This window comes from Aphelocoma coerulescens (assembly GCF_041296385.1).
Source record: "Aphelocoma coerulescens isolate FSJ_1873_10779 chromosome W unlocalized genomic scaffold, UR_Acoe_1.0 ChrW_unloc_scaf_1, whole genome shotgun sequence".
NCBI lineage: Eukaryota > Metazoa > Chordata > Aves > Passeriformes > Corvidae > Aphelocoma > Aphelocoma coerulescens.
In genome coordinates this window covers 18,620,137-18,634,314 of record NW_027184080.1, presented here as the reverse complement: position 1 = coordinate 18,634,314, position 14,178 = coordinate 18,620,137, and the positions used below count along the sequence as shown (strand labels likewise).

General features: G+C 48.6%; 1 protein-coding gene across 2 annotated transcripts in view; it reads left to right on the top strand.

The window, feature by feature from the left end:
• The window catches only part of LOC138102792 (transitional endoplasmic reticulum ATPase), a 39,192-nt gene extending 29,639 nt beyond the window's left edge, over positions 1-9,553 (top strand). For both annotated transcript variants that reach the window (XM_069000562.1, XM_069000563.1), the window contains 5 exons: positions 1,999-2,211; positions 5,215-5,523; positions 7,055-7,210; positions 7,558-7,712; positions 9,110-9,553. In XM_069000562.1, the coding sequence (XP_068856663.1) occupies positions 1,999-2,211; positions 5,215-5,523; positions 7,055-7,210; positions 7,558-7,712; positions 9,110-9,215 (939 nt within the window). In that variant the 3' untranslated portion in view covers positions 9,216-9,553. The remainder of the gene's footprint in view (positions 1-1,998; positions 2,212-5,214; positions 5,524-7,054; positions 7,211-7,557; positions 7,713-9,109) is intronic.
• The last annotated feature ends 4,625 nt before the right edge of the window (positions 9,554-14,178 follow it).

Below are 14,178 nucleotides of genomic sequence, written 5' to 3'. Positions count from 1 at the left end.
TAACTCAAATGGTTTGGTTTGAATGTGAGAGTCCCAATGCAGGGGTTGTCATTAAGGTTCTTTTAGGGCTTCAAAGGCCCTCTGACTCTCAGGAGTCCATACTAAGTGTTTTTTGGTGGAGGATCATACAAGGGTTTTGCCAGTACCCCATAATTGTCAATCCATAACTGACACCATCCGGCCATACCTTAGAAGGCTCGTAGTCCTTGTCTCTGGAGTCTGACAAACAGCTTCTTTTCAGCTGCTTTCCAAGCTTCTTTTTCCCTGCAAGATCTCAAAACTAAGATATATTACTGCTTTGCTTGAAGCCTTACCCAGCTCCTCTTTGGCTTGGAGGGCACCAAACCTGTTTGTTAATGGCAAGTCTTCAGGAGGAACAAGAGCATTCCTCCTTGTACAGAGTGGTTAGTTTCCAGCCTTCTTTTGACTTTTGATTTCTTGAGACATGGTGCAGAGCCTGTGTGCATCTCTGATGTATAGAGGGGCTGAGGCTCCTGAGTCTGTAGGGTCTCTGACAATATCCTATCTCTTTCTCATCTTCATGAATGCTGTGCAGTCTGCTTACTTCCTCACGTAACTCTTTGACCTGGTGACATAGGTCTTTGACAGGGACACACCTGCAGAGGAGATGACTCAGCCTCAGCTTCCCAGACAGGCATCAGGCACTCCTTACAACCAGAGGCCTGCAGAGCTACATCTACTGTCAGAAGGTCTATCACTGGTGCAGCAACTCCAACAGCCACTGGGGAATGAGCTCTATGGTGTGTCATCACCATAACATTGGGAGCTCGTGCTACTAAGACTGAGAAAGAAGGGGCTTCCTTTGCCCCTTGGCATTAACTGCTGCTCCTATTTGCTGCTCTCTGGTACTGCTGCTATGTTGGCCCTCCTATAGAGAGGAGCCCTTCCTTGTCAACTGCAGTGCAAACTGCTGCGCCCCACCTTGGCTGACATGCCATGTCCTGTTTGCCCCCTCTGTTTGCTGTGGTGCTGGTCACTCGTGCTCCCTGGGGGCTCCTGCACCTGAGCTGTTCACCTCTTATGAGTGACAGTTAGACTGAGCTTAAATCAACTGCCATCACTCCTGGCCCTGCCCATGCTGAGTCAGCTGCTCTTGTGCAAGCTCCACATGGGTCTTGATGCTCTCCTGGGGTTACCCTGGCTTTAGAAAACTCACTGTTTGCTGCAATCTCCTGCTCTGCTGCAGGATGTTCCTGCACAAGAGCTGTTTGCTCCCTCAACCTGCTAGCCGTGCTTTGATGCAGCCCAGGACACAGTTGGTTTCTGGGCTGTGAGTGCAGATTGCCGGCTCATGTTGAGCTTCTCATCAACCACCACCCCCAAGTCCTTCTCAGCAGGGCTGCTCTCAATCTATTCTCTGTCCAGCCTGTACTTGTTCTTGGGATTGCCCTGACCCAGGTGCAGGACCTTGCACTTGGCCTTGTTGAACTTCATGAGGTTCATACAGACCCACCTCTCAAGCCTGTACAGGTCCCTCTGGATGCCATTCCTTCCCTCCAGCGTGTTGACCGCACCACACAGCTCAGTATCATTGGCAAACTTGCTGAGGGTACACTCAATCCCACTGTCCATGTCACTGACACAGATATTAAATAGTGCTGGTCCCAACACTGATCCCTGAAGACACTGCTTTTCACTGGTCTCCACTTGGACATTGAGCTATTGACCACACTCTTTGAGTGTGACCATCTAGCCAATTCCTTATCCACTGAGTGGTCTACCCATCAAATCCCCATCTTTCTAGTTTAGAGACCAGGATGTCATGTGGGACAGTGTCAAATGCTTTGCACAAGTCATCTCAGGTAGTGCTTCTGGTAGGAGCAGAAACAAAACTGGTCTAGTGGAAGGCATCCCTGCCCATGGACTAGATGATTTTTGAAGGTCCCTTCCAACCCAAAAAATTATGTGATTCTAAGATATAGTCCTGTTCTGGCTCATCATGAGAGGTTTTTATTTGTTTGTTTTGTTCTCTTTCAGTATCCTGTGGAACACCCAGACAAATTCCTCAAATTTGGCATGACCCCATCAAAAGGGGTTCTGTTCTATGGGCCACCTGGTTGTGGTAAGACACTCCTGGCCAAAGCCATTGCTAATGAATGCCAGGCAAACTTCATTTCCATTAAGGGGCCGGAATTGCTCACCATGTGGTTTGGTGAGTCTGAAGCCAACGTGCGTGAGATCTTTGACAAAGTAAGTGTTTCTTCCACTTGTGCTATGTTTGTGCTGAGGTATTCCCAAACCCTCTACTGCACCTGTCTTACTGGTCTGGTTCTTGTTTGTGTTTTGTTTTCCCTGCTTGCACTAAGAGCAGAGGCTGCTTTTCTGATGTTAGGGTATGAATTATCTTTGGCAGTATAGGTATTTAGATGGCTTTCTCCTACTGCAATTTGTATCTGTTGCTACAGGATTATAAATGCCCCAGTGTCTTAGCAGTGAGGCTAGCATTAGGATGGCATAGATGTTCTTTGCATCCCTGAAAACTTATTTCAACACCTCATTAGCCATCACCTTCTACAGATTTTTAAAGCATGCTATGGGTTCTTTTTCTGCAGTTGGACTAAATGATCATTGTAGGTCACTTCAAACTGAAATTATTCTATTCTATTCTATTCTATTCTTGCAATATATATGGCTTGCAAAGGAGCTCACTTCCACTGCCCAGTTTCCCCATAGATAGTGTGACCTCCTGTCCCAGGAGGTTATCTGCATGGATTATCTTGGGAATCCTCACTCCTGTGGTCAGGGAAGGTGCTGAAAGAGCAAAGTTGGAAAGAGAGTGAGAGAGAAAAATTTAGATTGAGAGGGAACCTCAGAGGCTATCTGGTCCAGCTGTCTGTCCAGAGCAGGGAGGTAGCTTGGAAATTCAATCAGATTGCTCAGAGCTGTCTTGGTTTGAAAGACAGGTGTCTACCAAGGAAGGTGGGAACCTCCCTTGGAATGGAAAATATGACCCACAACTTTGAAATTAAGGGGCTTTCAGGCAAAGATATGAGAAAAAGGATAACAGTTCTTTACTAGTATGTATAACAAGGCAAACAAACAACAACAACGGCAGCAACAACAAACAAAACCAGAAATTCAGTAACAGCCTTCTCTCGTCTGTCAAGCACTTTCCCCTTTGGTGTAGTTACGGTCACAGCCGGCAGGGGCACTGTTGACTCCCGGCAGGGCAGGTGCGATAAATCCCCCGCGGCTGCAAGGGGTGCTGTGGCACGAGCTCAGCTGTCTCTCTCACGTGGGTAATGGCGGGCACAGCTGGCGGAAGAGATGGAAAAGGGATTTCTTTTACAAACTCACGCGAGGGCAGTCAGTCCCGGTGCCACTCCGGATAGCGAAATGAGCTGTAGCAGGAACCTCGGAAGCAGCAAGCTGGAACAGCAGAAGCGAGCAGACCCGGGGTAGCAAACAAAATGTATCAGAAACTTCGCAGTTGTAGCAGGAGCCGCGGGGTGTCCCGGTAGGCACGGTGCTGGGTTACAGTGTTGCGAAAAACCCAGAGCAGTGGCAGAAAAACGGCAGGGTTGGGCAGCGGCAGCTGGGCTCCCGAACGCAGCCGGGAGAGGTTCCCTCAGAGGGGGAGGGGCTCGGTGTCCCGCGTTTTCCCCTAAGGCACCCGAGTAGATGGTGAGGGTCCTTTCTAGTGAAGTAGGGTATTAATAAGGTCACAGTGCAATGGCCGCTCGTACGAGCAAAAGCCTCACGGTAGGAGAGAACAGTAATGGGCTGGACTCGGCAGTGGCAGCGATAAGCAGTAGCTCGACCGTTCCCTCCGATCCCGAGAGAGAGAGAGAGGAGCTGAGCCTAGCCCCTCATCCCCAGGCCAAAATCCCACGGTATCTCTGCTCTTCCCAAGAGAAAACCCCTCAGGTAAGAGAGTAGCCAGCTGCACCCTTCCCCTTCCTCCTCCTCCCAGCCACATCTTTTGTTCTCTTAAGTATCGGTAGTTATTGTCTCTTAGCAACAAATGGGACAAAATTCCCTGAAAGAAAGAAAGAAAGAAAGAAAGAAAGAAAGAAAGAAAGAAAGAAAGAAAGAAAGAAAGAAAGAATAAAAAGGAAAAATCCTAACCTCCAACCAGGGCCTTGTGTTCTGAACATGTGCTAAGGATGGAGGATCACTGACCTCTCTGGGCCTTGTGCTAGTGTTTGAGCTCTCACACTGAGAAGAATTTTTTCCCCCTTATTTCTAACTGGAATTTTCTTTGCAGCCATTTGTGTCTCTGGTCTTTCATCCTTTTGCTGTGCATTTTGAAGAAGGATATAGCTCCCTTTTCTCTATAACTCTACATATTAGGTAGCTGAAGACAGATTGGATTTCCCCCTTTCATTTGATATTTCTTACCTACTGATATTCAAGTGCCTAAATAACCAATTGATGTCCCCAGATCCTGGAGAGAGAGTTCTGGTCTGGGCAAATTGGCTCCAGCTTTTCCTCTAGGCATTGGAGTTACCACCCTTCTGCCTGGTTTACAGTCCTCTTAGGTTTGGGGGAAATGCAGCTGCTTGTTCAGGAGAATTTAATTGAATGTGTCAGGAAAATAAATCCACAAACACCAGAGGTTTATGTCCAAAAAGGAGACAGAGGAGTCCTGTTACTTTGTTCGAATAAAGGGAGAGGCCATGGGGCATTTCCCCTGGGGTCTCTCAAATTTTTGGAGGGCACAGCCTCCTATTTATCCTAACTTCCCGACCGCATTTCCCTCTCTCTTTCCCCATTGGCTGAGGTACTTGAGAGGTACAGACTTCCCAAAACGCCTAATACCTAAGACTCCCTTCTAATGTATAAACCCCCCCCCCCCTTTATTTTAATTCTTATGGTTCTTCTCATTGTTTCTTTCATCTCTCAATATCCAATTTCATTTATTAGCAGACCTATAGTTTATTTGTAAAGACAAATCTCTTTCCATTCATCAATCAGTGGAATCCTTCCCATTGTTTCTTTTATCTCTCAGTAGTAGTTTTATCTTCCAGCAGGCCCATGGCTTATTTGTAAAGACAAGTCCCTCATTCCTTTCAAGTGTTTGTGTGGCAGGAGTGGTTCTATAGCAACTCCTCCAAGCTGTCCTTGTGGCAGCAGAGCTCTGGTGTACTCCTCTAAGCTGCTTTAAATGTAGGGTAGGCTTAGTGTGAAGTCAGTGTGCTCCTCACCTAGTGGTATTAACGTGGAGTAATTGTTCCCATTTGCTTTTTGCAGGCTCGCCAAGCAGCCCCGTGTGTGCTCTTCTTTGATGAGCTGGACTCCATTGCCAAGGCCCGAGGTGGGAATATCGGCGACGGTGGAGGTGCTGCAGATCGTGTCATCAACCAGATCCTAACCGAGATGGATGGAATGTCCACCAAGAAAAATGTCTTCATCATTGGTGCCACCAACAGGCCAGACATCATTGACCCAGCCATCCTGCGCCCCGGCCGCCTGGATCAGCTCATCTACATCCCCCTGCCTGATGAAAAGTCCCGGGTTGCAATTCTTAAGGCCAATCTGAGGAAATCACCAGTTGCCAAGGTAGGACCTGTGCTTTGACTGTGTCTGGCTTTGGTTTGCTGTAGGCTGCACATGCTCCTCACAAGCTGGGGATAGAGCAGAGGGCTTGTGACTGCTCCATGCAATCCAGAGCTGGGAAACCTTCAGTCTCTGAAGGATGGAAGTGAAGAAGTAGGGGGAGGCTTGAGCTCTGAGACTAGGTATTAATGAAGCTAGGTGTTGGTGTGCAAGCACAGCAGGTCTTTGTCACGTGGTGGAGTTCTGCCCACAGTGTGGGAATAGGAAAGCCTGTTATGGCAAGATGGAAAAGATTCTTGTACTCTGAAAGAAAAGTAAATGTAGAAAACAGGTGGGAAATGGAAATTGAAGAGGAACTACTGAAGTTAATTGTTGCTGAACTGAATTGTTGCAAGAGCTATGTTCCTTGCCTAGGAAACAGGCAATAATGAAACTGATAGTTAATCAGAGAAAAGCAGATGTCAAGTGAGAGCTCAAGTTATTTTATGCCAAGCTTACCTTTTTAGGTGTTGTTGGGAAGGAAAGCGTCAAAGGAGGCTGCAGTACTACTCCCTCAGTTGAAGGGAAGGAGCAGAAGGTTGGTTGTCTTGGTCTGCCTGTGTCATTCTTATTTCTAGTCTGACAGTGTTTCATTTGACTCCTAATGCTGAGACCTGAGTAAATCATATCCTAAATCCACAAGACAACCTGCCTCTTCTTGAGGGTAAAAAATGAAGAGGCATTTTTCCCCCTCTACTCCACTCTTGTGAGACCCCACCTGGAGTACTGTGTCCAGCTCTGGGGCCCCCAGCATAGGAAGGACATGGACCTGTTGGAGTGAGTCCAGAGGAGGCCACGAAGATACTCAGGGGGCTGGAGCCCCTCTGCTATGAAGACAGGCTGAGAGACCTAAGGCTGTTCAGCCTGGAGAAGAGAAGGATCTGGGGAGACTTCATTGCAGCCTTCCAGTACCTAAAGGGGGCTGACAGGAAAGATGGGGAGGGATTCTTTGTCAGGGTGTGTAGTGATGGGACAAGGGTAAATGGCTTCACACTGACAGAGGGCAGGGTTAGATGGGATACTGGGAAGAAATCTTTTACTGTGAGGGTGGTGAGGCCCTGGCACAGGTTGCTGAGAGAAGTTGTGGATGCCCCATCCCTGGAAGTGTTCAAGGCCAGACTGGATAGGGCTTTGAGAAGCCTAGTCTAGTGGAAGGTGTCCCTGCCCATGGCAGGGGGGTTGGAACTAGATGATCTTTGAGGTCCCTTCCAACCCAAACCATTCTGTGATTTACAGTTGCTTCCCAGGGTCTTGCTGGGTGTGTGGGGAGTATGGCCTGCCTTTATATGTGGTTAACTTTTCCCAAAACCAAGAACCTTAACGGTTCATCTTTTCAAAATTGGCCAAAGTTAAGGCAGCACCTTTATACCATGAGATCTAAAGACACTTTTTTGTCACCTGAGGGTGTAAGGTATGAAGGACAGGCCTCTCTTGGGGGTTGTTTTTTGTTTGTTTTGTTGTTGTTTTTGTTTTGTTTGGGTTTTTTTTCCACTAGGATGTTGACCTGGATTTCCTAGCTAAGATGACCAATGGCTTTTCGGGGGCTGACCTGACAGAAATTTGCCAGCGTGCCTGCAAACTGGCCATCCGCGAATCCATTGAGAGTGAGATCAGGCGAGAGCGTGAGAGGCAGACCAACCCTTCTGCCATGGTGAGTGGGATACTCCCAGCTTTCCCCATTTATGACACAGGCAGCCCACCTCTGCCTGTGGGTGAGGCAGGATGCATTCCTCTTCATAATCCTCAGGTGGGGATGAGTGGGGTCTCAGCACAGAGCATGGAATGGGAGCATGAGGCCCTCCTGAGGTACCTCACTGTCAGCATTGCTCAGAAGGCTGGCCCCTGCTCTGCAGCCCTGACTTAGTCTGCCACAGTGTCTCTCTCTAGCTCCAACTTTGGTAGGTGTTGGAACCTCCTGATCTAGCGGGAGGTTGTGGGTGGCTGTTGGGCCACAGAGCTTGGGCGTGCAGCTCACCTGGTCCCTTTGTCCTGCTGCAGGAGGTGGAGGAGGACGACCCAGTTCCCGAGATCCGCAGGGATCACTTTGAGGAGGCCATGCGCTTTGCTCGCCGCTCTGTCAGTGACAACGACATCAGGAAATATGAGATGTTTGCACAGACCCTACAGCAGAGCCGTGGCTTTGGCAGCTTCAGGTAACCATGGGAAGGGCAGTGTGGCTCAGTTAACCCCAGAACAGAGTATTGAGGCATCTTTCTGCTGGATTCTGGGTAACAAATTCCCTCTTCCACTGCGTTTTCCCATTCTCCCTAGCATGTACAGCAGCAAGCTGAGTGTGTGGCAGGTGTAGGCTGTGCTGCAGGTTGGTTGTAGCTGCTCTGTTAGTGCTCCTGAAGTCTAACAACTCTTTTTCCTTTAACACAAGTTTCTTGGTTTAAGACAATTTAAGGGGGACACTAAAATGAGTTACCTCCCCTTATAGCTTTAAATAATCCCTTTCTACCAATAAGGAGAGATGAATATGAGTAGATATAAGTGAAAAAATAACAGTTTACTAAAAAAACAAAACAGCAACAGGCAAAAAATAACAGTGATAAACACTAGTTACAAAGTTGCTAAATCTCACAGAGTCCCCAGGAAGAAACTCAAAATGGTGGAGTAACCCCCCTGAAGATGGTGCCCTCTACAGATGACCACATGTGGGGAAACAAAGGCAAAATGGTTTAACCTCCACCCATAAATGGAGAGGAGGTCCCCTTAATTGTCTCATGGCAGAGAGTCCTCTCTCTGGGCCATGTGTTTGAGAGAGAGGACAAAGGAATCAACATGGCAGACAAGCCTCCACAGTTCCAAAGCTCCCTCCCCCCCCCCAAACAAACAACAGGAGCAGGGGAAAACAAAACCTGGGAAAACTTTCTGTCCAAAAAGAGTCAATACTGCCGGGGAGCTGATATAGGCTCTCATGGTGGCTCAGCAGGCTTTCTCTCTCTCTCTCTCTCTCTCCCTCCCTCTCTCTCCCTCTCTCTCTCTGCCTCTTCCTTGGCCAGCTAGATCCAGCCAGTGTCAGCACTGCAGCCTCCCAGCCGCTGGTGTTGGTGCTGCTGTCTCAGGTCCCTGTTCTGATGGATGGGGGAGAAAAAAAACTGACTTCTGAGCACCAAAGAATGGTGGCCCAACCCCAACTGGCAAAATTCACTCTGAAACAGTTTTTGATTGTGAAATGCAGCTTCTCATGTTGCTACTGTTGCCAGTAGAGGCAAGAGAGAGCTCTGCCTTTCATGCCTTGACCTTAAAAAGCCCAGGCATCCCTCAGCCCCACAGTTCCATTTCTGGCTGCAGGGTTTTAAAGAGACAGTAACAATCTTTGGACACAGATAGATATAGAATACAATAATATTTTGGGTTACCCAGGACAAGTGACAGCCAGTAGTCATATAAGCCTTTTGCATGATCTGCTGTAAGGTTTCATCCCATTCCTCCTGCCCGTCCTACTTGTCACTGGGGTTTGGCGCGGAGGGAGGGGATGGTGCTGAGCTGCAAGGAGGCTTTTGAACAACATCTCTTCTCTCCTGTCCTGCACTGCTGCATGCAGGTTCCCGTCAGGCAACCAGGGCGGTGCCGGTCCGAGCCAAGGCACAGGAGGTGGCAGCGGGGGCAATGTGTACAGCGAAGACAATGATGATGATCTCTACGGTTAATTCTCAGCTTAGTGGACCAGCTCCACATCAGGCCACATTGTACAGCAAAAAAATCCAATGTTCAGTGAACTCTTAGCTTCTTCATTCTTCAGTCAGAACAGTGTAGCTGCACACCAGACTTTGTACAGGGAATATTTTCTGCAAACACAAATCCAGAGTGGTGTTCAGTTGGGAGGCAAACAGTGAATTAACAAGGAGGGGAACTGACTTAATTTCTGAGAAATTTCTGTTCTAGTTTATGTGGCAGAATCAGCAGCTTTAGTAAAGAATACAATGCTAGCCTGTATAAAAAAAATCCCACAAAAATGATAAAAAACAATAAAAATCCCACAACACTCCTTTGTGTGTGACTGGTGCACTGTAGTTTGTGCTGTCCTTGTAAACTCCATGTCTCACATGCTATCTGAGCACTCCTCAGTCTGGTGGAGCCCATCTGTATGCATGCTTCCCTGGTGTGTTCGAGGTTGCCCTTCATTGTTATGTCTCTTAGCCCAAGTTAACAGAAGAAATTGGTTTGGCAGTCTGTCTCTTCCCTGCTTCAATTTGGCAGGAAGCAACAACTAAGCCTGGTAGCAGGTATCTCTTGCTTCTCTGATGCTGGCCCTGAGCTGTCGGGTCTCCTGCTGCTTTGGTTTCTCTGCAGCAAAGGATTTCTGTAATCCTGGTTCTATCTGCCCTGCCTGAAGGTAGGTACAAGGGGGCTCTTGGGCTGTCTCTGAAGTTTGTGGTGCAGCATGATCCCACTATTAGGAAAGGGGATGCTGCAACACTGTTAATCAGGCTCTGTGGAGAGATTTTCCCCCTTCCCCTGCAATATTTCATACATACCTTTGGGGTTCTAATGACAGGCATGGTTCTCTGCTGCTAGCCTGCTCCTTGTTTTGCCTCATACTCTGTAGTTGGGTTCTGATCATAGTTCTTATCCTTCCTTTCTGGTTACAGGTTGCTGCCTTGCTCCTTGGTTTATTTTCCCTTCTCTGAACTGTACTGCTGTACTTCAGTGTTTTATATGAGAGAAGCCCTGGGTCTGGTCTCATCATGCACACAGGAGCAGTGTGGCATGCTGGATATGACCCAGCTGTGAACTGAAGGGGAGAGCCTGTTTGAGACAATGGCCATAAGACGCACAGAGTGATCATGTGCTATTGACCTGGAGAGGGTGCAGGAACTGAGGATTTCTGCAAAGTTTAAATGTTAAGAAGGGTGCCCCAGGCTTTTGGGGCTGAGCCACACTGAAGAGGGAAACCTCCCCTGTGGCAGGAGTTATGTGGGGCCTGAGCAATGTGAGTTTCAGCCCCAAAGCTTGGCAGACCTAGAAGGACTTCATCAACCTGGCTAGATTTAAGGGGAGAGGGGAGACATGCAAGAGTCTTGTCTCAAAATGGTAGAAGGATGTGACTATCCATGAGAGGGAGACTAGTGCATAGCAATGGGGAAAAAGACCACCTGCTGTGGTAGAATGTGTAAGCCCCTGGGAAGTGGGGGTAGCCCCTTCTCAGGTCCTCTGTCCCGCTTAAGAGCTATCTGCCCACCAACACCATTCTTGCCCTGTCCTTATACCACCTCTGTTCTGCCTTGCAGAGAAAATGCTATCCCTCGTCTATGGCAGCAGGGTTAAGGATGGCCTGTCCCTCTCAGGCTGGCAGTTCCCTTTCTGGGGATAACTAGGTGTCTTGGTTTGAAGGACAGGTGTCTGCCAAGGAAGGCAGGAGTCTCCCTTGAAATAAAAAAAAAATTGCAACCCCCTTCCCTCCAAATTATTATAATTTTGAAATTAAGGGGGCTTTCAGGCAAAGATATGAGGAATAGGAATAACAGTTCTTTACTATTTTATATATATATGTGTGTGTATGTGTATAACAAGGCAAACAAACAACAATATCTATGGCAGTAACAGCAAACAGAATCACAAACTCAGTGCCAGCCTTCTCGGCTGTCAGGCCCTTTCACCTTTGGTGCAGTTACAGTCGCAGCCGGCAGGGGTGCTGGCGGCTCCTGGTGAGCAGGGCAGGTGTGATGGTTCCCCCGCAGCTGCAGGGGGAGCTCCGGAGCAAGCTCGGGGAGCACACAGCAATGGTGGCTTGGGATCCCGGGAAGGGATGGAACAAAGGCTTCACAAACCCCTAGGCAGCCGATCCCAGTGTCTGGCTGGACCCTTGGGAACAGCAGGCTGGAACAGCAGCGATGAGCACAAATCCCGGGTGGCAGATGAGATGTATCGAACTCCGGAGCTGTGGTGGGAAGCCCGCGGCGGTCTCTGCAGGCAGGACATGTGTGGCTACAGAGTAGCAAAGGCTCGAAGCAACAGCGGGAGCAGGGCAGCCGCAGCCCGGCTCCCAGCAGGGCAGGGAAAGGCGGGCTTGGGAATTCCGGAGTTTCTCCGGTAGAAGGAAGGCAGCCAAAAAAGCAGAAGCCTGCCATGCTGACGAATTCCTTCCAGCCTCCCTCTCCGTCCAAATGCTGGGAACTCACAGCCTAGAAGACCAGGTGAAAGAGAGTAGCCAGATGGACCCCTTCTTCTGTGGCCAGGTCTTTTGTTTTTCTTAAGCACCCAGTAATTTGTCCCCCTGGCAACATGTATGGGGAAAATTCTTTAAGATAAAAAGAAAACAGGAGAACTCCTCAAACCCCAACATTATCCACCCTGAATTTTTCCCATACTAACATGTTACATGAAACTTAACCCTTTTAACCATATACATACATGCATCACCTGAATTATATACATATATACGTGCAGATACCGATACAAGTACAGAGCCATGGGTAGTTCACCCTAAAACAAGGTCCCCTTGAGGTATGCATCAGGTCTCTCCCTCCTTTTGCATCACCCACGAGGTGCAACCTGGTCCCTGAGCAAAAACAACCCCAGGGGTAGGTTTGTGTTTTCTCGAGGCAGAATTAACCCAAACAGTTTTTCCAAGCATACCTCTCGTGTACCACTGGAACCTTATCTCCGTCTGTTGTTTGTAGGGGTTCAGATTGGGCAGGGCCTGCTTGGCTGGTGGAGCCTCGGGTGTTAACTAACCAGGAGGCTCTTGCTAAATGCACCTCCCAGTTTTTGAAAGTCCCCCCACCCAGTGCTTTCAAGGTGGTTTTAAGCAATCCATTACACCGCTCAACCTTCCCAGCTGCTGATGCATGGTAAGGGATGTGGTACACCCACTCAATGCCATGTTCTCTAGCCCAGGTATTTATAAGGCCGTTCTTGAAATGAGTCCCATTGTCAGACTCAATTCTCTCAGGGGTGCCATGCCTCCAAAGGACATGCCTTTCAAGGCCCAGGATGGTGTTCTGGGCAGTAGTATGAGGCACAGGGTAGGTCTCCAGCCATCCTGTGGTGGCTTCTACCATTGTGAGCACATAGCGCTTGCCTTGGCGTGTTTGAGGCAGTGTGATGTAATCAATCTGCCAGGCCTCTCCATACTTGTATTTGGACCATCACCCACCATACCATAGGGGCTTCACCTGCTTGACCTGCTTGATCACAGCACATGTCTCACAATCATGAATAACCTGGGAGATACTGTCCATGGTTAGATCCACCCCTCGATCTCATGCCCACTTATAGATGGCATCTCTGCCCTGATGACATAAGGCATCATGGGCCCATCCAGCTAAGAACAACTCTCCTTTGTGTTTCCAATCCAAGTCTATCTGGGACACCTCTATTTTCGCAGCCTGATCTACCTGTTTGTTGTTACTATGTTCTTCATTAGCCCGACTCTTGGGGACATGAGCATCTACGTGGTGAACTGTCACAGGTAGCTTCTCTACCCGAGTGGCAATGCCTTTCCACTCATCAGTAGCCCAAATTGGTTTTCCTCTATGCTGCCAGTTTGCCTTTTTAGCTGAGTGGGGGGGGGGGTCCGAGCGCAGGGGAGCCGGCCAAAGTCATGATATGAACACCGATACGATTTGAGCATCGTGCTTCCTTTATTGTTTACTTACACTCACTTATATCTACTTTACAAAGATTCATGCCCTATTCCCACGGGACAGCCTCTAAGCAGCGGGGGAGTCGACCAATATATAACTTTTCCCAAGGCTGTTCAAGGCTGCCTGCTGCCAGGTGTCTTTCTGGCCTATCTGCAGCCTGAGGGCCCTTCAGGGGTGCTTCTGCAGCAGCCCTGAGGTGCCCAGACTGCCCAGACTCTCCTGGGGTATCATATGCCCCTGTTCCAAAAGGAATCCCTCTACACATCCCCCGTTTTCTTTTTGGGCAACCCAGGCCTGGTCGATGATCTTTCGCAGCCCCGCTTTAAGGCAAGAAAAAATACACCAAAATACTATTAAGCCTAATATAACTACAAATAGCAATCAACAGCCTTCTACTACCAAGGTACGCAGCCATCCGGTGATACCCAGACCCTTAAGCCAATCTCCAATAGGGTCGTCTGTCTCCCAAAGGTTGTGTAGGCCTCTCTGGAGGTCAGAGAGGTGCTTGTGAATTGAGACAGAGTGGTCAGAAAGATTCATACAGCACATGCCTTGGAAATCTTCACAGCTGTGGCCGTGGGCTAATAGTAGAAAATCAATGGCTGCCCTATTTTGTAATACTTCATGCCTAACACTAGTAACATCTGCGCTTAGCTTGTCAAGCATCTGCAAAGTTATGTTTAGCTCATCCCTCGCCCAGCAAGCAAGTTTATGTAAAATTGTGTGAGCCCTGGCTGCTGAAGCACCAGGTAAAAACATAGATGCTAGCCAAATTGTACTACGACTCCAAAAGATGGGCTCTTCATTTCTTTTACATTTGAGCTCATGGATTGAACGCCGCACCCTGGTTTTAGTGCGGTGGGTGATATTTAAGAGTTGATGCAGACTTGGATGGAACAGGGTGAGTTTCCCTAAGTAGCACGGTCCCCCATGTGGGCTGGCAGGAATCCTATTCCACGCGCGGTCCCTGCATATTAAGAACGTACCACTGGGGAGGCGTTTTGGGGCTTGACCCGTGAGGTTG